Source organism: Peromyscus californicus, unplaced genomic scaffold (assembly GCF_007827085.1).
Source record: "Peromyscus californicus insignis strain IS unplaced genomic scaffold, ASM782708v3 Scaffold_14__1_contigs__length_90479793_seg_2, whole genome shotgun sequence".
Lineage (NCBI taxonomy): Eukaryota > Metazoa > Chordata > Mammalia > Rodentia > Cricetidae > Peromyscus > Peromyscus californicus.
The window spans coordinates 38,587,439-38,612,649 of record NW_026294436.1 but is presented as its reverse complement, the minus strand read 5'-3'; the positions used below and the strand labels follow the sequence as shown (position 1 = coordinate 38,612,649).

The window sequence follows — 25,211 nt, the reverse complement described above, 5'->3', positions numbered from 1 at the left end:
GCCGTGGCCTGTGTGCACACCAATAAACAAGTCAAAGTAAAGTAAAAGAAAGAACTCTCCAGTTACAGCACTTCGGTTTAAATCCAGATTTCCTCCTGCCACCCTGGTCTGACCTGGACTGGTTGGTCCTGTGTCCGTGTGTGGCCTTGTTCAGTGTTCCCGTGGGTCTTTTCCTGCCGACTCCTCTGTCTGAATTCTCGTCCTCATGTCTCCTCCATCTAAAGCGGCCTCCACCTTCCCCGACCCTTCGGCCGTCACTGTTTGGTTGAGTGCTCTTGTACCTGGCCCCGTTTGCAGTCTTGTGTGCATGTCTGTGCTGGACCTCCCTGACTGCCGCAGAAGTGTCGTGGGAGCAGAGACCACATCCACCTCACTCACAGCCTAGAAGAGTGCCGGTGTGCGTAGCAGATGCTCACAAACAGTTGTTTAGTGAACAGACAGACCAAATTCTCGAGACGTGGCAGTCTCCTTTGGGCCCTGGTGGCTGCATAGATAGCAAGAGCCCGTCTTGGGCTGTCAGTGACCAGAAGTGGAAAAGGATGGAGAAGAGCAGGGAACATGGTGGCGAGAGCCTGGCTCCACCTTCTTCCTGCCGGTCACTGGAACCTCTCTCCGCCTTAACCCCCAGCAGACGGTGGGCGGTACCTAATTCTCTCCTAGGGCTCCCTGGTTTACGCTGGCTGACAGTTCTGACTAGGGATAGTGTGTGCCTTTTATGAGCTAAGAGAGACCCTGCTCACCCTGTCGTTTGGGAAACTTAAAGCCTCAAAAGTAGTGCTTTGTCCTTCTCACGTTCAGCCACAGCCTGTGTGGATATTCTATTCCGTGGAATGCAGGGGCTGGTAAGCCCTGAGCCTCTCATTTACCAAGAATCTTAACACGTGATCTTGGTTGTCAGAGAATTTGAAATGGGGTGGGCAGATCAGGGACCATCCTACTGAGGGAGTGTGTCAAGGCCACTCCTCTGGTCTGGCCTAGGGCCAGAGCCACAGCCCGGGTCTCCACTTGTCTCTGATGGTCAGCCGAGACAGGATGTACCCGTTGGTCATCTGCAACCGCGGATTCTCTCATTCCCAGGCAAGCGGTGTGAGCTCTGCGATGACGGCTACTTTGGAGACCCTCTGGGCAGCAATGGGCCCGTGCGACTGTGCCGCCCATGCCAGTGTAACGACAACATAGACCTCAACGCGGTTGGCAACTGCGACCGCCTGACGGGGGAGTGTCTCAAGTGCATCTACAACACGGCCGGCTTTTACTGCGACCGCTGCAGAGAAGGCTTTTTCGGCAATCCCCTGGCTCCCAACCCGACAGACAAGTGCAAAGGTCAGCTACCGGCCAGAGGCGGTCACCATACGCACCGATGTGCAAATCCATCCTGTGTCTCTTTCAGTACTTACAGAAGTTTGCGCAAATGCAGGACTGGCCTGTGAAAATGCAGTGTGACCCACGTGCACAACTTAAGATGGCTAGACACCGCATTAAAAGTGTGAAAGAAACAGGAAAATTTCCATTTTAACATAGTGTGTTTAATTTAATATACCCAACATTTTATTGCTTCGACTAATAATTAGTTAAAAACTCTTAATAAAGTAGGTGTTCTTTTTCCACGTCATCAGCAAAGTCAGTGTGCGTTTCAACTGCTGGCACGTTTTTGTTCAGATTACCCAGACACCCTCTGTGTGACTGGGCGGCTTCTGAACTAGACAGCACAGGCCTGAAGAACCTGTCCTCTCGTCTCTCTGGTGATTTGATGTTGTTCTCTCTGTCTTCCCATCCCAGCCTGCGCCTGCAATCCCTACGGCACAGCGCAGCAGCAGAGCAACTGCAACCCCGTGACCGGGCAGTGCGAGTGTCTGCCTCACGTGTCGGGCCGGGACTGTGGTGCTTGCGACCCTGGCTTCTACAACCTGCACAGTGGCCAAGGCTGTGAGAGGTGAGGCTTCGGAGCCTTTGGAGGAGGTGCTCTCTGCTGCCTGTGTCAGAAGTTTCTCAGCGTCCAGTTAGTGGCTGGCTTGATGTTGTTCAGGAATTGTTTTTAGGGTCTCGTATAGGAAAGGCGCCCTGTGAGCGGATTTCAGGCACAGAAGAGGCAGCACAGTGGCAGCCCTGGTGTGTCAGACACTTCAAATGCAGATTGTAAGGTTCCTTCTGAGACCAATGCACCAGGGCTGCAGCCTGGGGTCTCCGCCCAGATCTTGGTCAGTGCTGGGAGGGTTTCAGAATGGAGACTGCTGGTCCAGCTGAGGCTTGACAAAGAGCCCTGAAAAGCACTCACAGAAAGTGCTGGAACCGTCGGACTTAACATTCCGCCTAACAGTCCTTAACACGCTGCCTTTTGATAGAGAATGTTGCTTGCAGTCTGCTCTTCTGACCTTAGAAATGCCTTGTGCTTCTTTTCAGGTGTGACTGCCACGCTTTGGGTTCCACCAATGGGCAGTGTGACATCCGCACTGGTCAGTGTGAATGCCAGCCTGGCATCACTGGTCAGCACTGTGAGCGCTGTGAGACCAACCACTTCGGATTTGGACCCGAAGGCTGCAAACGTAAGACAGGGCAGTTTGCAGTGCACTGTCTCCCAACGCCAGTTAGTGCCTTAAGTGCAGAAAGAACCCCAATGGCCTCTGTGTGGCCGTATTAGAAAACTCTGGAAATCAAGGCCTTTTCTGGTTCCTTTGTGCCTTGTTGATGTCACTGTGTGTGTGTGTGTGTGTGTGTGTGTGTGTGTGTGTGTGTGTGTGTGTGTGTGTTTTAATGCATCTTGTTCTCTTTTCTGGTTTTTTTTTTTGGTTTGTTTTTTTTTTTGTTTTTCAAGACAGGGTTTCTCTGTGTAGCCCTGGCTGTCCTGAATCTCGATCTGTAGCTCAGGCTGGCCTCAAACTCACAGAGATCCGCCTGGCTCTGCCTCCCGAGTGCTGGCATTAAAGGTGTGTGCCACCACTGCCACCCAGCCATCATCTTATTTTCTAAGGGAAAAAAAAAATTCCCTTTGAGTACTGAGCTTGCCCACTCTGCTTGATGAGACTTGATATTGATCGCATTATCACTGCAGATAAGGAAACAGTGATGGGTTCTGTTCAGTGTTTGTTGACTTACTGTGGTTACTCCCTACCCATGGGGCCTTTTTGGTTTGGTTGGCTATAAACATCTGCTTCTCCTTGGCATAAACACTTGCCTGGAAATCAGAAGAGTTTGGGTTCTTGTTTTCTGAATTCCTTCATTTCTCCTGTGGAATGTAGCATAAGTCATTGACTCAGCTCAGAGAACAAAGTGAGAAAACAAACTGCAAAGTAATGCAAGACAAGTGTTAGCATTTGGGTTTTCTTACTTCTTAGAGAAACTGAAGCAGGGGAAAGATGAACTTAGAGAGGAATTCCTGAAGCATATGAAAAAGAGTACTACTTGGTTTAATAAGCCGTGTGTGTGTGTGTGTGTGTGTGTGTGTGTGTGTGTGTGTGTGTGTGTGTGCGCGCGCGCATTTCCTTCCCTGTGGAACCCAGGCTCCACTCACTCCCCCTTCCTTCACCTCCCAGAGGCACATTCTCCACAATGCCTGGTAATTCTGTAATTACTATGCCACATGAAATGTGCTCCAAGGGGATAGAGGGGTGACCCAGTGGATAAAGTCCATGCCATATGAGCACAGGAACTGAGTTCAGATCCCCAGCACCCATATGAAAATGGAGGCGTATGTCTGTAACGCCAGTGCTGAGACACGTAGATCCTTGGAGCTCATTAGCCAGCCAGTCTTACCTGTTGTTGAGAGCTGGGCACAGTGATGCATACCTTTAATCCCAGCATTCGGGAAGCAAAGGCAGGCAGATCTCTTGTGAGTTTGAAGCCAGCCTGGTCTAGAGTGAGTTCCAGGCCAGCCAGTGAGACCCTGTCTCAAAAAAAACAAAACATAAAAATCAACAAGAATAAGGCATAAAGTGATAGAGGAGGATAGTTACCCAGTGGTGACCTCTGGCCTCTAGGCACATGCGTACATGTGTGTGCACATATGAACACATACACCACACACAGTGTGCCCCAAAGGGTGCATGGTTTACTTTACAACTAAAAATGTCTGTCTTCTCTGCTAAATGGACTTAGCCATCTAAAATCCCATACATGAATTTTTTCAAGTACTTAGAAACAACCAGTTAAAGAGAATTGTCTTCTCGATCTGTAGCTTGTGACTGTCATCACGAAGGCTCCCTTTCGCTCCAGTGTAAAGACGATGGCCGCTGTGAATGCAGGGAAGGCTTTGTGGGGGATCGCTGTGACCGGTGTGAGGAAAACTATTTCTACAACCGGTCCTGGCCTGGCTGCCAGGAGTGCCCAGCCTGTTACCGGCTGGTGAAGGATAAGGTAAGCTGCAGTGCGTTCATTCGTTCGTTATGTCTCATCTGTTCAGCAGACGTGAAGTGGAAACTCAGTACACTCCAGGCTCCAGAGAAAAAAGTGAACTCAGAGGAATACAGCCTAGTTAGGGGGAATGACCAGAAGTACGTACGTACGTACGTATGTACATAAGAGAGCACCTGAGATACGTGGCTGAAAGAATAGGGAAAGGTAAGAAACTGTGTAAGGCCTCTGTAAGGAAACTCCTGCGAAGTGAGATCTGAAGGGTGAGGAGGAGGGAGCCATGTGAAGAGGAAATGTAGGCAAAGGCCTGGAACCTGGAGGCTGCCTGGACCCTGCCCTGTGGAGGAACTTCGTTGGTGGCCGGTTATATAGGACCTTGTCGACAGTAAGTGAAGAGTTTAGGAATCATTCCCACATGCAGTGGAAATGTACAGAAGTCCAGTTGTATTTTAAGAGTGTCCTGACTGCCACATGAAGAATGATCTTTCGGGATGGGATGAAGGGAAAGCCTTTGAAGGGATGAGATAATATGTGTGGTAGAGAGCAGGGGAGGTAAAAAGAAGAACCGAGAATGGGCCTTGGGGTCTTTCTTAACGTTGCTGGAGATGTTGTTTACAGGATCCCCAGGGAGAACAGGTTCTGGAGGTCAGGTTGAGATGCCTGGCAGAGGTCTAAGTGATGCTCACGGGGGAGGCCGGAGCTGTGGGTCTGTCAGTAGAGCCTCTGTGAGGGGCACAGTCTCCCCACTTCTCGCGCCCTGTGCCTCCTGCAGCACACCCCGCTGAGTTTTCTTTTCGTCCTTCCTAGGTTGCTGAGCACCGAGTGAAACTCCAGGAGTTAGAGAGCCTCATAGCAAACCTCGGCACTGGGGATGAGATGGTGACGGACCAAGCCTTTGAGGATAGACTGAAGGAGGCAGAGAGAGAGGTTACCGACCTCCTTCGTGAGGCTCAGGATGTCAAAGGTATACATGACAAACTGGTGACTGTCATCTCATTTCTAGTTTGTAATTAATATGGTGTTTATAAAATTCTCAGTTTTTAAACTACTTGCAGTTTTTTTTTTTTTTTAAATTTGATTTTAGACAGTCTCACTGTAGCTCAGGCTGACCCTGGCACTCCTTATATATATTCCAGGCTAGTCAAACAAACAAAAAAAAAAAAATTAGCATGCATGGGGCAGCAGTGACCAGTTCCACTTTGAGTATATAAATATGTATTCATTTGAAGTTACATGGAGAAGTCTGCCTGTCTAAGAATTTAGGTCAGGCCGGGCGGTGGTGGCGCATGCCTTTAATCCCAGCACTCGGGAGGCAGATACAGGCGGATCTCTGTGAGTTCGAGGCCAGCCTGGGCTACCAAGTGAGTCCCAGGAAAGGCGCAAAGCTACACAGAGAAACCCTGTCTCGAAAAACCAAAAAAAAAAAAAAAGAATTTAGGTCAGAAACTAAATATGTTGCTTTTTCTCTTCATGTAAGTATCACACTAATGTATAGAATTTTGATTTTGTATGATTATTGAAATAGGGAAGGAAGCAACTGGACATAGCTGGGTTTCGCCAAGTTTGTTTGATTCCTTTTTTTATGAGAGTCCACATTTGCTCCCTGTGAGGCTTTTTTAGAAGTTGAAAAACATCTGATGTCGGTGGCTTATTATAATGTTAGTGCATCTGTGTGTTTATTTGGGGTTCTTTGTATCATCTTAAGTGGTAAGCACTGCCTAGGAAGATGGACAACCCTTCCCATTTAGAATGTTCACGTTGCCAACCACTTTGGCATGCGGTCTCCCATTAACATGCTCTATTAAAGCAACAAATTCACATGTTGTTTGCTGTATATACTAAGGCATAGGGTTGGTTATATTCTGTTGTGCCAGTTGGGTTAACCAGGGCATGACAGAAAGCTCTGGGCCAATACCACCAACATACAGGAGTAGGCCCAGGGCCAAAGAAGGGCAGCAGGTCTGGGCACTATCATTCCATACAGCTTGGTAGAGCTGAGCTACTGGCCATGTCCTCTGGCCACAGTAACCACATATTCCCTGTGCCCGCGTAGACGATCTGCTGGCCGGAAACTCTACCATACTTCCCAGCACCACCTGCAGGCTGGCAGTACAGTGGGTTGTTGCTTCCCCTAGCCCTGAGATCCTCTCCGTAGGCAGGCGTTAAATTCCTTCTGAGGTTCCTCAGTTGTGGAGTCCCCGGCTGACCTTTCCTGCTTAGGTTCAGACTAGCCAAGAATGAAGATGCCTTTGTAATGGTTTGGCTTCTGAGACTGTAAGTATTCACTTGGAGTGGAAAAGTGCTCGATGTGCAGATTTGAAAGAAGATGATATGGCACAGGTAGGGCTAACAGGTAGACACTGGGACTTGAAGGACGATTGACAGGAGCATACCAGTTAGTGTCTGTCTTTTGTGGTGCCATTCTGGAGAACTGGACAATGAGGTGTGACGGTTGGTTCCCGAGAGTCTAGAGCAGTGGTTCTCAACCTTCCTAATGCCGCGACCCTTCAATACAGTTCCTCATGTTGTGGCGACCCCAACCATACAATTATTTTTGTTGCTACTTCATAACTGTATTTGTGACTTAAGAATCATGAATATTTTTGGAGATAGAGGTTTGACAAGAGGGTCGCGACCCATAAGTTGAGAACCACTGGTCTAAAGGCTAGCAACTACTTTAATAGCATTGGCTGATGCTTTTCTGATATAAACTTGTTTGTATTTTTTTTTTTTTTTTTTTGGTTTTTCGAGACAGGGTTTCTCTGTGTAGCTTTGCGCCTTTCCTGGAACTCACTTGGTAGTCCAGGCTGGCCTCGAACTCACAGAGATCCGCCTGGCTCTGCCTCCCGAGTGCTGGGATTAAAGGTGTGCGCCACCACCGCCTGGCTGTTTGTATTTTTATAGTTTCTTAAAATTCTCTAGATTATCAAAGACTTGTGAAGGAGCCCTCTAAGCAGGACACAGTGTTATACATTGAACATAAAAATTATAGATATTCATAGAGTAATAATGTCTTGATATGGGTACATATATGCACTGCACAGTTTAAATCAGGTTAAACATACTTACTCCTCAAACATTTATTACTTCTTCATGGTGAAAGCTTTCAAAGCCCCTTCTTTCTTTATAATGTTCAGTGTTGATCAGTTGCAAATGATAGGATTTCGTTCCTTCTTACGGTTGCACTGTGTCTCTTCGTGTCTATGTACCGTTTCATTATTCCTTGATGCATGGACCCATTTACTGTTTTTACTGCTTGGCTACTGAGCATGGCATCTCCGTGATGGGATTGCAGGCGTCCCTTTGAGGCCCCCTTGGAATGTGTATATAGGATTGGGATTGCTGGGTCAGGTGGGTCTAGTGTTTGCCACGATGCCTGGGTAACTCCCATCCCTGACGGCAGTGTGCAGGTTTGTCTTCCTCTCCAGCCCTGTTCTCCTGGCTTTTTGACCGTAGCCACACTGACTGAGGTTTTGACGTGAATTTCCTGATGATTGATGGTGTGAAACATTGTTGCATATACCTGTGTGTCATTTGTGTGTCTTCTTTTGAGAAATGTCTGTTTCTGTGTGCTGCCCATTGTTAACTTTTTTCCCTTTTGGGTAATGAGTTTTTAAGTTCTCAAGTGTTACCAGATGCACAGTTGGGGCTTACTTTCCCCCAGTCTGTGGTTGTCTCTGCACACTCGTGACGGTCTGCTTTGCTCTGCAGCCTTTCAGTTTGATGTCAGTGCATGTGCCTAGTTTTCCTTTTCCTTCCTGTGTTTTGGGGGTCATGTCCAAGAAATCCTTCCAGAGTCCTTGAAGCATTTTTGTTTTCTTTCAGTAATTTCATTATTTCATGCCTTCTATTCGGGTGTTTAGTTTGTTCAGGTTGGTGTTGGTCACTGGTAGAGTTAAAGGTCCATTCTTTGTGTGGTGGTCTGCTTTCCCCATCCTGTTGACTGAACTGACTGCCCTTTTCCTGGTGTGTGTTCTCAACAACTTTTCTTGAAGGCTGGCTGGCTGCAGATGTGTGGGTGTACTTCTAAGTTGTTCTCTGTTCCAAGAACGGGTCAGTTTTAAATAGAACTTGAATTTTTGTATATTCATAAAACCTTATGACATGTGAGAATTTGATATTGGCAGGCTTTATATTTGCACAGGTTTGTATTTATCATTTGATTTATTAGGACCCAGCATGATGTTTAAGTTGAATGGAATAGTAAAGTACAATTTGAGGAAATGTAGAAGGAGAGATCCAACTGAAAATTACATACATGTGCTAGGACAGAGGTGTGGGGGGGCGGGAGCAAAAAGTATATCTAGTTTATTTTTTATTTTTTTAGTATACCTAGTTTAAAACACAAAGAATTGAATTTGTGGTGCCCCAGCAGCTGGCTGGCAGGGTGTCCGTTTTGTTTGTTTTGAGTCAGGGTTTTACTTTGTATCCCTGGCTGTCCTGGAACTCCATGTAGACCAGACTGGCCTGGGACACACAGAGAGCCACCTGCCTCAGCCTCCTGAGTGCTGGGATTAATAGCTCCCATGATCACACCTGGTGTCTGCTTCCAATGTACTTTTTAATAGTTCTATGTCAGGTTTTTAGGGCTGGCAACATTTTGATCTTATGCAGTTGTGGTTAAGTCCGGCGTGTGTCATATATGAGGATCAGGTTTACTTTCCTTCATCAACTATCTGCATGCTTGATGACTGTGCTTCGCTGACTGTTGTGTAAGATGGTGGCTCCAGAGATGAATGGAAAGGGACTGGGCACCTGGGACAGACAGTGCAGTGAGAGCATGCTGGGGTAGACTGGAGACAGCACCTCTGCTAGGGTTAGGGAAATGTGTCTAAAAGATGCTACTGGGGATAATAAAGGGACCCCAGCTTCACAGAAGATGGTATGTCCCTTCAGCTCACTTACAGACTGTCCGCAATGCTCTTTCAGATGTAGATCAAAATTTGATGGATCGCCTTCAGAGAGTGAATAGCAGTCTGCATAGCCAAATTAGCCGACTGCAGAATATCCGGAATACTATAGAAGAGACCGGGATCTTGGCTGAACAGGCACGGACCCGAGTGGAGAGCACAGAGCAGCTCATTGAGATTGCCTCCAGGGAGCTTGAGAAAGCAAAAATGGCTGCTGCCAATGTGGTGAGTGACTCATTCTGCTCCACCGACAGATCTGCTACAAATGTGTGTCTTCATCCTCCTGCCTGACTTTCTGGAGCAGGAGAGGACGATGTCATAGTCATGGAAGCAGCTGCTTTACTGCTTGCTGTGGCAAAGCGAACAGAAACAGCTTAAGTCGGAGAGGCCTCTTTGGCTCAGTTCCTCAGTGTGGGCAAAGCACCGGGCAGCTGATGGTGGTGGCAGAAGTCTGTGGTGGCTTCTCATATAGCAGCCAGATCTAGAAGCCAAAAATGGGGCAGAAGTGGAGCAGGCTACACCCGTGAAGGCCTGTCCCAGTGACCCGCCTCCTGAGGTTCATAGCCTCCCTAAAGGCCAGCCAAGGCCCAGGGGTTCAAACCTGGGGCCCTGAGAGAGTCACCTCAGGTTCAGTTTCAGCAATTGCCACAAAACAGAGGAGCTGGATAAAAACTGAGGGATGTCTAGGTTCTTTCTCTGACTTGTCTGTTCTGCAGCACTCAGAACAGAAATCATTTCCAGTCAAAGTGCGGCTCAGAAGATCTCTGAAAATAAGAAAAAACAGTATTTTTCATAAGAATTAACAAAAAATGAGTGCTACTACTTGCTTTATGGAATTGAAACAATTCAGTCTTTTGAGAAGTGTTTTTTTCCTCTTCAGTCGATCACTCAGCCAGAGTCTGCAGGGGAACCGAACAACATGACCCTCTTGGCCGAAGAGGCCCGAAGGCTGGCAGAGCGGTAAGCTCTGATACATGGGTGTCGCCCTGTTCCCCCCCCCCCCCCCCCCCCCCCCCCCCCGATACTTTCCATCAGAAGGTTTACCCTCGCTGAGATGTTACCAGCTACGCACACTCCTTTTCTTTCACTGGGGAATGTTTACCTTAAGTATTAGAATATAATAGTTTAGAACAAAATTATATTTACGTATTTCACAGATTGTAACTTTTTTAGATTTTTTTAACTGTAAAGCCTTCAAATTTATAGATTTCTAAGAAACCCAATAGAAGTTATTAATTTAAATTTTTACATTAGTTTTTCAACAAATATTTAATTTTCAGTTCTCAATAGAAAACACTTACTAACTCATTGCACATTTGGAAGTAAGCCAAGGAACACTGACCATTTATTTCATTCCCGGTTGGTTTTTCTTTTAGACACCTTTGAATTCATTATAACTTCTTTAGAAGGCTTTACATTGCAGAAGGAATCAATTTTTACAAAATGGCTAAAATGTAGGCCTCATTGAGAGCAGGCCCCTTTGTGTGAAGCCCCGGGGCAGAGCACTCAGTAACCTCAGCGGGATGGAGTACAGGAGGAAGTCTGTGCAGACGTCCACTGGACACCGTCCAGAGCAGTGGCGTGGACGTCCACAGGTTCTAGGTTATGTTGACCTCAGCAGGCTGCTTTCTATTCTGAGTAAGTGTGACGTGGTGAGCCATGTAATCAGCTTTGCAGAACATTCATGGTTTTATAGCCGGATTTTCTCACTAAAGGAAGAGAGCTGAAAACAGGGAGCTCCCCAGAAACCTAGGTCTTGGAGATTTACTGATCCGGTGGGTTTCGTGCGAGAACGTAGAAGGAAAGTTTCTTATGCCAAGGAGAATGGCCACATCTGGGTGTCACAGTTCAACATGAAGTGTTAGAAGTGGAAAATTCATTAGCATTGTTAGTTACCCAGCTGAGATGTGTTGCTTGACTGGAGTCCCAGTCAACACGTTCATTGCTATTTGGTGGTGTTTTTTCTTCCAGTTATTAGGTCAAATAAGAAAGTCTGAACAGACAGGCTGTGTTGAGACTATGGAGTAGCCGTGTAGAGACTGTGGAGTAACTGTGTAGGCCAGCAGACTGTATGATAAAGATCAGGCCTGGGGTTTGGGTTGCTGACTAGATACGCAGTTTCTGGGTACATGGTGCTATATATAAATTACTCACATTCTAAAGTTAGTTGCCTGCCTCCGTCTCCCCCTACCTGTTCTGAGACATTTTCACTGTGTATCTCGTCTGGCCTGGAACCTCCTGATCCTCTGCCTCAGTGCTAGGGTTATGGGCACACCCAACCAAAAAGCAGGTTTTCTAAGAAAACACACATTTGCTCCAGTAGTTTTGTGCCACTGATTTTCTTAGAAAATACCCCTTTTTTCTCAGGTTACAGAATGCTTTTTGTAAATTTAGCTGCCTGAAATGATTGTGAAATTCCAAATGGGACTTTCCAGTATTCCTAGGTCTCTGCCCATATTAGTATATGGAAATATAACAAAGTAAATGTTACCTAAATTTTATTTCTTTCCTGATTGAGTGATCTCACTCATGGTTTATTTTTAATTTTCCCCCCTACATGTACAGCCATAAGCAGGAAGCTGATGACATTGTCCGAGTGGCAAAGACAGCCAATGAGACGTCGACCGAGGCCTATAACCTGCTCCTGAGGACCCTGGAAGGAGAGAATCAAACCACATTGGAGATCGAAGAGCTCAACAGGAAGTGAGTGCCTGGGAAGTGGCTCCCAGTCCTGTGCTGTGGGCCTGGGGTGTATGTAAGCTCATGTGCTACGGGGTTCATCACACTTCAGAATGCTGGAGTGGCTAGGGCAGGGGGTGTGCAGGCACTCCAGCTCTGACCACAGAGGATGGGGCTAGACTAGCCGTGGACTTCCGAGACTTCATGGATGGAGACTGAAGAGAGGAAATGCTAGAGAGAGTGGGAAAATGTGCAAGCTGCCAACCTTTAAACGGGTCTAAAGGAAGAATGTATAAAATGTATACATTTAATATCTCTGCTCTGAAAGGTTAGGGATCAGAAGTGTTTGGGACTTAGGGGTGTGTGTGTGTGTGTGTGTGTGTGTGTGTGTGTGTGTGTGTGTGTGTGTGTATCTGCATGTATAATGAGATTGTGAGTGAGACCCAAGTCTAAATACAGAGTTCATTTATGTCTGTGTACACGTAGCCTAAAATGTTACATGGCATTTGTAGTGTGCCTGCAGTTTGATAGCAGCCATGAAATCTTGGAATCAGGTGTGACGTTCTCCTCCTGTGGTATTGTAAGAGTGCTGAAACTGTCCCAGAGTTGGAATTCGGGGTTAGGGATGCCCTGTTTACATATGGTAAGCTAAATAGAATTGAGAAAATGAAATGTAATGTTTAGCTAAGTGTTGGTATCAAATTGAGAGCCTTTGGTACAGCAGTTCCTTTTAGGTTTTTGGAGCTGTGGTCCCAGGGATATTAACTAGATTGTATCTGATTAATATTAAGATGTTTATTTTTTAATCGAATTACATGATTCGTTCCTTAGGTATGAACAAGCAAAGAACATCTCTGAGGACCTGGAGAAGCAGGCTGCCCGAGTCCATGAGGAAGCCAAGAGGGCAGGTGACAGAGCTGTGGAGATCTACGCCAGTGTGGCCCAGCTGACCCCTGTGGACTCCGAGGCGCTGGAGGTATGCGTGCAGAGACTCTGGTCCCTGAGGTCACCTACATCCCTGTCCCCCTAGTTTGCCCTGCTTCTCCCTTCCAGATCTCCAGCCGACTCACTGGTAGAGGTGAATTTTTTAATTTGAATTATGCAGATAGAACCTAGTGAGATAAAGAACTGTAGACCTGAAGGAGCAAGGATTACTTTGGTAATATGAATACTTCCTCTGGATGTTTCATATAAATCCAAACTGTGATACATTTGAGTTACTTGAAGCAGAGTGTGGCTGGAGCCTTCCTCCTAAGCATTGTTTAACTGAGATCTAGAGAGCACTAAGAGGGAAGAGCCTGCAAGAACTGTGCCAGCATGCTCAGGGGCAGGTAGAAACTCGTGAGTTGGTAGTGTTGTGTTTCATTCTAAACATGGTTCCTCATACAAAGCTCCCATATAAATATCTTTAGCACTAAACTGAAATTTGCCATCTTATTTCCTATATCTGAGATGTTGACTGGAACCCAAGGTTTAGTTCTCTTCAGACACCTAATGCTCACTGAGTCCATGTGTGTGCAGTGTGAAAATAGACAGGACTGATATGATGGCAGTCAGGAGGGCCGCAGCTAAGGGAAGAGAGGTGGGGAGAGTTACTTGAAAGGGACCCCAGGGAGCTTCATGTAGGAAGATGTGTTTTGCATCTTGATTGCGTTGTAGGTTGGCAAAAGCTGTGAAAAACTAATCAAAGTGCAGGGAACATTGGGAAATCGCTCAAGTATACTTGGTTTAAAAAAAAAAAATCCACAAATCTTGACCTCTGCTGTCCTTGAAAACTGTCAGTTGAGCCTTAAATCTTACAGCATTCCTCAGCTCCCTTGTCATTTAGTGCCAAACTTTCATATAAACGTAGTGATCCTACATTTCTGTCACAGAATGAAGCAAATAAAATCAAGAAAGAAGCTGCGGATCTGGACCGTCTAATTGACCAGAAGCTAAAGGATTATGAGGACCTTAGGGAAGATATGAGGGGGAAGGAACAGGAAGTAAAGAACCTTCTAGAGAAAGGAAAAGCTGAACAGCAGGTCAGTGTGATTTGTTGCTGGCTGTATTTCTGGGGGCAACAGTTTCAACAGCTCAGGTGTGAGCCGTGTCTAGTGCACAGCCTGTCTGTACGCTTCAGTCTCTTGCAGGCTGTGGCCGTGAGGGGCTTGTCTGTTAGAGGGAAAAGCTGACCCCAAAAGGTTTGTCCTCTGACCTGCCATGCATTTGCAGACAGCCGACCAACTCCTAGCTCGAGCTGACGCTGCCAAGGCTCTTGCTGAAGAAGCTGCTAAAAAGGGACGCAATACCTTACAAGAGGCCAATGACATTCTCAACAACCTCAAAGGTACGAGCGGGTCAGGCAGCAGCCGTGTCTCTGCCTGGCCTCTGCGGAGGTGGTCACTGAGTCAGTTTCCATTTCATTCTTAGTATGATTCTCTCTGAACAGGATAGTGTAGTAAATCCCATATACTGCCTACTTAGATTCAATAGTTAACCATGATCTTTTATTGTACTTAGTTTAACCTCCACACTCGTGTGTGTGTGTGGGGGGGGTGGGTGGGTGGGTGGGTGTGTAGACCTGAAATTGACTCCAGGTATCTCTTAATGGCTCTTCACCTTTATTTATTGAGGTAGGATCTCTTGCGGAATCTGGAGCTCATGTATTTGAAAGAAAAATCAGAGTGCCTCTGTCATTTCACCCCTGTATTCTTAAGTCTGAAAACAAAAAAACATGAGTAGGAGGGCTGGTCTGTATTAGACTACCTCCCGTCTCCGCAGTCTGCCTGCTTAGCTGACTTTCAATGATAAATGGAGATTTTCTTTCATTTTTTTCTACCACTGACATCTAATTCTTCGTTTTAGAGAAAGATGCCTGGTTCACTGAGGGGTTGGTCCATGTCTGTAAAAATAGTCAGAGGTTCTATAAAGGAGGAGGATTTGTAAGCATGATAGTTCCAAGTGTAGCGTTGGTATCAGCGGGTCTGCCTGAGTGCCTGCTCCACAGGTTAGCCTCTTTAGTCGCTGGCTTTCCATGTGTCAGAAGTCTGCCATGCTGCACCTGACACACAGCCAACACTGAAGACACCGGCTAAAGCGGTGATGTACTCCGGGCTCCACACGGCTTTCTGAGTAGGAACTCTGCTCAGAAACAGATGTGCATTTGTGTGACTGGTCCTGGAAACCTCTGCACAGGGATCTGCGTATTCTTCCTCTCCGAGAGCCCAGTCCCAATTCTCAATTGTTTGTTTTCAACAGATTTTTACTGCATCTAAAACAAAATCCAGTTGCAGTCTGGTGTTTCTTTTTGGCAGTTTAATTCAAATGTGTGCCTTGAACTCCTTTCAGATTTTGATAGACGCGTGAATGATAACAAGACAGCTGCAGAGGAGGCTCTGCGGAGGATCCCCGCCATCAACCGGACCATAGCTGAGGCCAACGAGAAGACAAGGGAGGCACAGCTGGCTCTGGGCAATGCTGCAGCCGACGCCACCGAGGCCAAAAACAAAGCCCACGAGGCGGAGAGGATCGCCAGCGCTGTGCAGAAGGTGAGCGCCTCCCTCTTCTCCAACCCCTGCTCACGCACATCTCATGCTTTCTAAACTCGAGTCCTTGCAGAGTTCTTTCTCTGCTATAGCAAAACTGTCTTGAACTATCCTTGTTTATCTTCTTTCCAATACACGTAAGAATATGTACGTGACTGAGGAAAGAGAATCAGTAAGAGGACCTGCTACCGTCTCAGCGTCGGATCTGAGTTGTGAAGAGGGTGGTCTGTAACTGAAAGTTTTTCCTATGACCAGCCTGGTCCACAGCTGCTCAGACCCAAGTAAACACACAGAGACTTATATTACTTACAAACTGTATGGTCTATGGCAGGCCTCTTGTTAGCTCTTATATCTTAAATTAACCCATTTCTATAAATCTGTATTTTGCCACATGGCTTGTGGCTTACCAATACCTTACATCTTGCTTCTCCTGGCGTTGGCTCATGGCATCTGCCTTGCCTCTCCTTTCTCTTCTTGTCTATCTGTTTGGATTTCCACCTGCCTCTAAGCTGCCTTGCCATAGGCCAAACAGCTTTATTTATCAACCAATCAGAGCAACACATATTCACAGCATACAGAAGGACATCCACAGCAGTGGTCCCAGAGTGCTGCAGAGCCCCTGCCCACAAGAGTTTGGGCCTTTGCTAAATAAACAGACTCCCTGAGCCTGCACAGTCTTATGACGAGTATCAATGTGACTTCCAGACCATGCACAGAGCTACTGTGGCCACCACTGCAGAGGCTCTTCTACTCGCTGTAAAAAGGAGTTTCTTTAGGCTGGTTCTTTTTGTTTAAAGACCTAGTTGTTTTATGTTAAGGAAAGATTAGAGCTTATTTTAAAATTAAGTGTCTGAGAATTACAGAAAATTTTGATAGATTCTGTTTCATAAAATGCTCATATTTCAGGATGTAGTCTTTTGTACATGATGCTAAACGTATAAGAATAAACTCACAAGGCAAGCTTTTGATTTAACATATCCAATGAAGGATACATACAATATGGTGGGAAAGTGTTCACAATTAAATTTTTACTTGTCCTCTGTGTGACCTCAGCTAAAAATGGTTATAATAGAACAGGAAATCTCCAAGATTGAAGAAGAGAGAACAGTTGAAAGTGCTGTATAAATGCTGTTGTGTTTGACAGTAATTTTTTTATTTTTTTATGAGAAACCAGTAAGTGGTGAGAGGTGGGTCATAATAGCACACGTCATTGTGATGTTCTTTCTGGGGCGCGTTTTTAACCATTTCACAGATTGTAAAAGGGAGTAAGGATGCGTTCTGGAAAAGGAAAGCTGCTCTGGGGTCTTTGGTTTGCTTTGGTCAGCTGTTTCTTCTGTGCCTAGAATGCCACCAGCACCAAGGCCGACGCCGAAAGAACCTTTGCCGAAGTTACAGATCTGGATAACGAGGTGAACACTATGTTGAGGCAGCTAGAGGAAGCAGAGAACGAGCTGAAGAGGAAACAAGACGATGCCGACCAGGACATGATGATGGCGGGGATGGTAAGGGCTCCCCACTGTTGTCCAGAGGCAGTGTGGAGGGGTGCTCACTGGGAAAGACCCCCCAACCCCCAATGCCCTTTTCAGTGAACTTCAGGTTTGCCTTGCATTTTCTGGTCAAAAACTAGGTCAGCAGCTTACGTAGAAGGCAAAGAATTTGCTCTTCTGCCAGGTATTGATGTTGCACAATTGCCTGTCCCAAAGCCGCTCAGTTAGAAGCAAAACATTTCCCCCGCAGCTGGAGATTTAGAACACTTAAAAAAAAAAACCCTCATTTGTGTGTGTGTGTTTATTGTAGTTGAATGGGTAATTCATACATGAGATAAATTAAAATGAAGTCTTTTTGAAAGGAGAATGCCACAAAAAGCCAGTTTCTCCCTTAGTTCTCCCAGCTGCTCGCTCACTAGAGGCAGAGACCAGTTTCTTACACAAACGTGTGTGACACATTCTCTAGCAGTGCACCGGAGCACACCAGCCGTGCATCTGCTCTCACTGTGCACCTTCTGTGCTGACGTGCATGCATCGTGCCGCTCACGACAGAGCTGTTTGTGACTGTGTGCCACAAGGGGAGTGAGGGGGTATTTTTCTTCAATCCGTGTTATATTTTGCATTAGAAAGACCTTCCTGGGGTGTGGGACTGGTGGGAATAGTCCTTTCCTGTTTCGAGTTGCCTTCACAGGAACAGTATACATGGGCTTGCTCACTCACACACTTCCAGTGTCAGGAAGAACCCCATTCTTTCAAGGCCCCAAAACAGGGCCTCTTGCTGTGGGTCATTTTCACTTTGGATAGAAAGGAGAAATACAAGGTCTGGTGAAGTGATACCAATTAAATTTTGTATGCCTCTCTGTGCACACAGCTGGGTTTTTTGTTTTGTTTTTTGAGACAGGGTGGTCTCACTGTATAATCCCTGCCTGACCTGGAGCTCTCTAGACCAGGATGGCCTTGAACTCAAAGAAATCTTCTTGTCTCAGCCTCCTGAGTGCTAGGATTAAAGGTACACACTACCACGACTGGCTAAACTGCTGTTTTTAAACTTTGTGCTAGTTGTCCTGATTTTTAATGCAAAAATGAGGATCAAATGGAAATTACCATGAAGCAGAAATCAGTATTTCTTTTTTGTGCAGAGAGTCTCTGGGCTTCACTTTTTTAAAATGTAATTGTTTCGTGTGTGTGTGTGTGTGTGTGTGTGTGTGTGTGTGTGTGTGTGTGTGTGCATGCGCGCGCATGCATGCATGCATGCATGCCATAACGCACGTGCGGACATCTCAAGACAACTTGTGCGAGTTGGGTTGCACTATGTGGATTTGGGGATAGAACTCAGGAAGTTATCAAACTTCGTGACAACTTACCCTCGGAGCTGTCCTGCTGGCCCTGTGAATTTCGTTTTGATGGAAGCATTGTATTTAAAGCATGTTGAAAAAAAGTGAAGGGTACATATTGGTGAGTTCCAAAAGGGGCTGTGGGCTTCGTTCAGAGGTAGAAAGAGAATCCATTCTCTTTGTCAGCCTTGGTCCATAACTTCTTGGGAGCAGTGAGCCATCCCCTCATACACCAGCCCATTGTATTTACATCAGTTCTCAAAGCCTAACATTCAGCTGGTGTTGTCTTGGTCTAACATTTTCTTCAACCAGAGGGGTTGTGGTTCTTTCTGGAAGATGCCGAAGGCCACAGGTTAAACCCAGCAGAGTCCTGTGTCGAAGTCCCAGGACACCCACAAGAAGCCTGTGCGGCTCCCTGAGAGCAGCTGCGATTTGAACTGAGTTAATCATTTATTTGTGAAAGCTTTTTATTTTTTATTTTTTCTGTTTTTAAATTTTTCACATTGTTTTGATCCCTCAGTGTTTGCTTTGTCTTCACCCCAGAACTAGGAAAAATAATTCCCGGTGGGGAGTTCAGGCCCTCGTTTCTGTCTTGTTGGGCTCACTGGTGAGAGCATCTGCTCTCTGAGGTCTGGGTGCTTCCTTTTCCACTGCTGCTTCCTGTGACTCATGCCCAGTGTGTTTGGTCAGGTTTCATGGAACTTTCCCAAGTATATTTACCTTTGGTTGACTCTGAAAATAGCCATTGTATTATGTGTGTGTGTGTGTGTGTGTGTGTGTGTGTGTGTGTGTGTGTGTAGTTGACAGAATTTTCAGAAAAGCCTTGCTTTGCTTATGAAAACTCTAAAAGAATAGGACATCTCTAATAATCAGGTACCTAAGAGTATCCACATTCTGTTCCTGTATTCAATCTGTACTTAAAAAAGAATCTATTTCTACTCAATGCATTTTATCATGCGTTTGTCACAGGTATTCTTGAATAGAGGAAGTGAGGAAATGGGATGGTATTGTTTCTCTGAATGCATATGTCATGAAGGGAAGCCAGGCATGGTAGTATATTCCTATAGTCCCAGGACTCAGGCTGAGACAGGAGGAGCTGTCATGTTTGAGACCAGCTTAGGGTACATAGCAAGACTGTCAAAAAACAAAACAAAAATAGGGATTTTGACTGTTCTGCGCAGTAGAAATAACATCCTCCACCTGAAGACACCACCCCAGACCTGCAGAGAAAGTGTGACTCATCCCTTAGAAAGGGGGGACACTTCTGAAAATAGATCTGCTGGCTCACCGGAGGAAAATATTTAGAGAAGATGGAAACATGGAGTCAGAAGTATTCATGTTGTTTACCCTCTTTCCCTGCAGGCTTCACAGGCTGCTCAGGAAGCTGAGCTCAATGCCAGAAAAGCCAAGAACTCTGTGAGCAGCCTCCTCAGCCAGCTGACTGACCTCTTGGAGCAGCTGGGTAAGTAACTGAAGACTTGTTACAGCCAGGGCACCTAATGCTTTCTACTGCTCTCAGGATCTGACGCCCCTGACTCAGAGTCAGATTAACAGGAAATTCGTAAAAGCATTCGTTAACCTACTAATGTTAATGTTTCATTTAGCTCCTGCTTGTTTAAGGGATGCCTTGTACCGGCGTCTTGCCTGGCAGAACCTTCCAAGGCCGCCGGCACCATCACAGCAGTGATAGGCTGTCAGCTCTAGAGTGGAAAGGAGTCGGGACTTTATGAAGTTCGAGGACTTTAGGTGCCTTCCCTGGACTCTGCCCTGACTAGAACACCATGGTCTTTACACGTGAAGAGGAGCTGCCAGCTAGGGGGTCCCCGCTGGTCAGGGTTCATCATGCAATTAAACAGTCATCCCCTCAGTTCCTCCTGATGGTGGAGTTTCTCTAAGGGATTTGAAAAGAAAGGCTCCGGGTAGAATAAGAGAATACTTGAAACTAACCGGCTCCTTGCTCACAGTTCTCTCCATTTGCCAACCAGAGAACAGTTTGATGAAGTGAAAACTTCCACACCAAAGACAGAACGACTTTGTTTACTTTATTCTATTTTCAGGGAAATATAAGCACACTGACCCTTCCTTTTAATCCCGTTTGGTGGAGAGCAGATCTCCTTTAGGACACGTGGCCTTTTGTCACCAGACTCCAGTGTGAGGGGGTGGTGTAGCCTTTGAAGACCGGGGACTTCATCTGTTTATTTTCAAGACAGGGTCTCTCTATGTAGCCCTGGTTATCCTGAAACTCACTCTGTAGATAAGGTTGGCCTCAAACTCAGATCCACCTGCCTCTGCCTCCCAAGTGCTGGGATTAAAGGTGTGTGCCACTGTTTTTTTGTGGTTTTTTTGTTTGTTTTTGTTTTTTTTGGGGGGGAGGTTGGATTTTTCAAGACAGGGTTTCTCTGTGTATCTTTGGAGCCTGTCCTGGAACTTATTCTGTAGACCAGGCAAGCCTCGAACGCACAGAGATCTGCTTGCCTGTGCCTCCTGAATGCTGGGATTAAAGGCATTCACCACTATTTGTCTTTTTAATCTTTTTCTTAAGGGAGGAGGAATAATATTTTATGTGTCTCAAAGACCAATAATAATAAATTATATGCCAGCAGATGAGCCTAAAATGGAAGTAGGCTGAAGAGAGGGCTTTGGGGAGAAGAGGCAGGCTTTGTGAGCAGGCAGACTGGAGCTAGACTTCTGGCTCTATCACCCAGGTTTTAGGTGAGCAGGCAGACTGGAGCTAGACTTCTGGCTCTATCACCCAGGTTTTAGGTGAGCAGGCAGACTGGAGCTAGACTTCTGGCTCTATCACCCAGGTTTTAGGTGGACAAATAAATTCCTAGCGACCTGAGAGTCAGTGAGCTAAACTGGTCTCGGGAGACTACTTCTCTGTCTGTTTTTATTTGCTATGGAGCATCATCTTTCAAAAGAATCATTTATTTTTTTCTTGCTGCGTTTAGAGTGATGCTTTGCTGGCATTATCTGAGCATTTCAGCCTTGGCCATTTTCCATTTTCTATTTCTCTGGTAGTGTCTAACTCTTAGAAGCAAGAAGACCCCAAACCAGCCATCTTCCCTGGGACCTAGAGGTCACAGGCATATGCTCCTGGATTTTTGTAATCTTTGACACTGAAGTAGCCCACAGATTACACACATGAACCTGCAAGAGGACTGTTACCAGCCTTCTTAAGCATAAGTGAGGTCTAAGACGTGGTACCTGTGCATTTAGAAAATATTGTATGAGGCCTGAAGAGATGGTTCTCTAGAGATGGAGTGGGTAAAGGCGCTAGCTGCCAAGCCTGGCAACCTGAGTTCAGTCCCTGGAACCCACATGGTGGAAAGAGAGAACTGACTCCTGCAAGTTGTCCTCTGACCTCTACATATATGCTATGACATTCATGCACACACACACACACACACACACACACACACACACACACACACACACACACAGAGTAATAAGTAGTAATAAATATTTAAAAATTAAAGAAAATATCCTGTGAAAACCACTTTTCTCAACTGAAACTGTTCTAATATTAACGATCCACTCTGCCCACCTTGTTGGTTAGGTCAGCACTGCTCAGGCCCTTGAACACAGCAGCACCCTGGCTTCAGGGCAGCTGCTAGCCTTAGTGCACGACAGAGCAGGAGGCACTGAGAAGCTGTGCTCCAGTTCTCCCAGAGTGAGCCTGTTCTCTCTTGTGCCCTTCCTGACTACAGGACAGCTGGACACAGTAGACCTCAACAAGCTCAATGAGATCGAAGGCACCCTGAGCAAAGCCAAAGAGGAGATGAAGGCCAGCGACCTGGACAGGAAGGTGTCTGACCTGGAGAAGGAAGCCCGGAAGCAGGAGGCGGCCATCATGGACTATAACCGAGACATAGAAGAGATCATAAAGGACATTCACAACCTGGAGGACATCAAGAAGACCCTACCATCCGGCTGCTTCAACACCCCGTCCATTGAGAAGCCCTAGTGACGGGAGGGCTGCCAGGCAGGGCCCCCCGAGAGGGGAGCCCTGTGTGGCCACAGTGCCTTGACACAAAGATTACACTTTTCAGACCCCCCACTTCTCTGCTGCTCTCCATCACTGTCCTTTTGAACCAAGAAAAGTCAGAGTTTAAAGAGAAGCAAGTTCAACATCCTGAACCAGGAACAAAGGATTTTGCCTAATAAAGTCTCTCTTCCACTCATGTTAACACCTTACCCAAGCTTTCCCTCGTTTGCCTGAGGTCACGGCATCCTCCAGTGGCATACCCACGTCATGTGAACCTTTTTATGCCAGGGCAGACCCCCGCCCCCTTCTCAACACCAGCGGAACCTATCTCAGTTCTCATATTTCTATGAAGGAAACGTTTGCCTCCTCACTGTAGCATAGAGATGGCCAGTATGTCCCATCTATGGGTAAAGAAAATGCCTCTGCATCTTCAGCCTCCTCTTTTAAACAATAGGAAATAAACATCCTGTGCCAAAGGTATTGGTCATTTAGAATGCTGGTAGCCATCCATCAGCCATGCTAGCTGTTTGAGTACAGGACCCTGAGCCATCATGGGTAAGAGTGCAGTTCTGTACGGGTCTCCCAGAGAATATGGCTCAAAGACACTTAGGATTTTCTCCTATATTAGTTGACCAGGAAGATACACTTTTTTCAAATCCTTAGGCAGCTGATAAAAAGTCTGGATGGGCAGCTTGCACTCACCACTACGTAGATAGCTTTTGATATTTTTATAAATGAGACAGTGCAGAAGGAACAGGGATGTGATAACCACCAAAGTTGTTGTGTTTTTTTTTCCGAGTCTAACTAATTCTTCGAGCTTTGTTAGTGTGTTAGTCTTGGAACTAGTGGTAAGATACCCGTCAGACGGTTGGTCTCTAAGATCCTGACCACTGAAAGAAAAGCAAATCTCTCTTTCCCCGTATTTTCTGGAAAATGGATGACACTGAGATGTATCGTTGGATTCCATGTGTACATTTCTTTTTCTCTGTTGGAGAGAGATGTAATATTTGGCCCTTAGCGCGAATTCTCTAAATGTTTCCATTTTTCTAAAACTCTTCAAAAGACGACGTTGTTTCCAGATCCCGGTGGCAATGCTGAGGCTCCGTTCTTCATTCACACAGCCGCCAGCACCAGCTAGTTCCTGCGCTCCGTGCCTCCGCCCACTCTCAGCCTGCCCTCGGTGTGGAGCGGGAAGAACCTTGTGCGGAAAGGCATTTCCTCTTAGGCTTCTCAACCTCTGATCCTCAGCTCTGTGGTTTTCTTACGGCCAGACTGTGACAGTTCCCGGCCACGCCCCCGTCCTCCTCCCTCCCTGCCTCTGAGATTCATATATAGCCTTTAACACTATGCAATTTTGTACTTTGCGTAGCGGGGGGAAAGAAATTATTATCTGACACACTGGTGCTATTAATTATTTGAAATTTATATTTTTTGTGTGAATGGTTTTTGTGTATCGTGATCATAGAGTAAGGAGTTTATGTAAATGTTCCCAGTCCTGCTAGGGTGGCGCTGTCAGTTCACCTCGTTGCTCGGTTTTCCCTTGCTAGCACAGGCAGCCCGTGCACCCCCTTCCTTCCCACCATCTTCCGAGTCATGCCCCTGCCCCAGCGTCTTGCTCCGCCTCGTGTTTGCAGCGCCTTCCTTCGTTGTCTGGCCGGGATCTCAGCCTGCTCACCTCCACAGCCAGACCCAAGGGGGCACTCCGGCCTCTCCGCTGCGGCCCTGATCATCTGAGCGGCCGCCCCCGACAGTCACCGGGCCGACAGGGTAAAGTAGGTAGGACAGTTCACTGATGGGACTCTCCCACACCGTGGTGGAAACGTGTCTCCTGGCCGTTCTTGAACGGGATGGGTCAGTTTTGTAAGGGGATGACTGAGCACTTGAGGGTGCCAGGCTCGGCTACTGGTGACCGCGGGAGGAGACGCTGAGTGCAGTCTGTCTCCATCTCTGGTGGGCGAACGGAGACCCGCACCCCTGAGGGTCCACTCTTGCCCCTCCCAGGTCTTTTCTGCTCCTGCAGAGGCATGGCTCTTCCTCCCCACGTTCAGTGCTGATTGGCTAGTTCCTCTAGTGCAGTGCTCGCCACCTTAACATACGCGTTTGGTCACAGTTGCAGGAAAATGTCTGGAACAGACCAGCATCATCCATTGCGTCGGCTACGCTCCAGCAGGTCTTAGGCCCTGGTAGGGGGGGTGTTGTGTTGGGTTTATTTGTCCTCTCCATCTGTGTGGTATATTTTTAAACAGAAATTTATTTTTAAAAATGGAAGTTATTTACAAGATAATACCTATCACAGTCCTGCAGCACAGCCATTGTTTTATTGTATAGTTCCGTAATCTGTATTTTATGTAATAAAATGGACAGGATGGCTGCTGTAAAGTGCGGGGTGTCACACAGAATAGATGTTTTACCCCCCCCACCCCACCCCCCCGTGGAATTTTCCTTTGGATCCCAACTGTGGCCCTTATACATGTGCCTTCACTCTAGCTGCCTTAATCCCCACAGCCTTCCTCTCTGGGGAGGTTAGCAAAGCGCAACACTTGGCATTTTTTTATGTTTAAAAAGAAAACAGTATTTTATTTATAATAAAATCTGAATATTTGTAACCCTTTATATCTTGTGTGGCCTGAATGTGGTGCTCGGACATCAAAGGTTCTAAAGGTGTAGTGAATGGACTCCTAAGCGCCTTTGACTGACTCCGTCTCCTTGAGAACCATCCAGTGTTGTTTGTATTTGTACTGGGGGTTGAATTTAGGTCGCCCAGCATGCTAGGCACATATTCCACCAACTGAGCTACATCCACCCAGATTTTTTTTTTTTTTAATTCTTTATTTTGAGACAGGGTCTCATTATAGCCTGGGTAGGCACTGAACTTGTGATTTTCCTGCCTTGGCCTCCTGAGTAGCTGGGATCACAGGATTGCACCACTAGCCTCAACA

The 25,211-nt window shown here is 46.5% G+C and overlaps 1 protein-coding gene across 1 annotated transcript in view; it reads left to right on the top strand.

The window, feature by feature from the left end:
- Lamc1 (laminin subunit gamma 1) overlaps positions 1 to 24,885 on the top strand; it is a 116,604-nt gene extending 91,719 nt beyond the window's left edge. Inside the window, exons 14-28 of the mRNA XM_052737198.1 lie at positions 1,078 to 1,323; positions 1,780 to 1,933; positions 2,401 to 2,543; positions 4,172 to 4,350; positions 5,155 to 5,311; positions 9,277 to 9,482; positions 10,138 to 10,217; positions 11,823 to 11,960; positions 12,768 to 12,912; positions 13,811 to 13,960; positions 14,151 to 14,265; positions 15,267 to 15,466; positions 16,807 to 16,965; positions 19,647 to 19,746; positions 21,995 to 24,885. Coding sequence (XP_052593158.1) covers positions 1,078 to 1,323; positions 1,780 to 1,933; positions 2,401 to 2,543; positions 4,172 to 4,350; positions 5,155 to 5,311; positions 9,277 to 9,482; positions 10,138 to 10,217; positions 11,823 to 11,960; positions 12,768 to 12,912; positions 13,811 to 13,960; positions 14,151 to 14,265; positions 15,267 to 15,466; positions 16,807 to 16,965; positions 19,647 to 19,746; positions 21,995 to 22,251 — 2,429 coding nt within the window. The 3' untranslated portion in view covers positions 22,252 to 24,885. The remainder of the gene's footprint in view (positions 1 to 1,077; positions 1,324 to 1,779; positions 1,934 to 2,400; positions 2,544 to 4,171; positions 4,351 to 5,154; positions 5,312 to 9,276; positions 9,483 to 10,137; positions 10,218 to 11,822; positions 11,961 to 12,767; positions 12,913 to 13,810; positions 13,961 to 14,150; positions 14,266 to 15,266; positions 15,467 to 16,806; positions 16,966 to 19,646; positions 19,747 to 21,994) is intronic.
- The last annotated feature ends 326 nt before the right edge of the window (positions 24,886 to 25,211 follow it).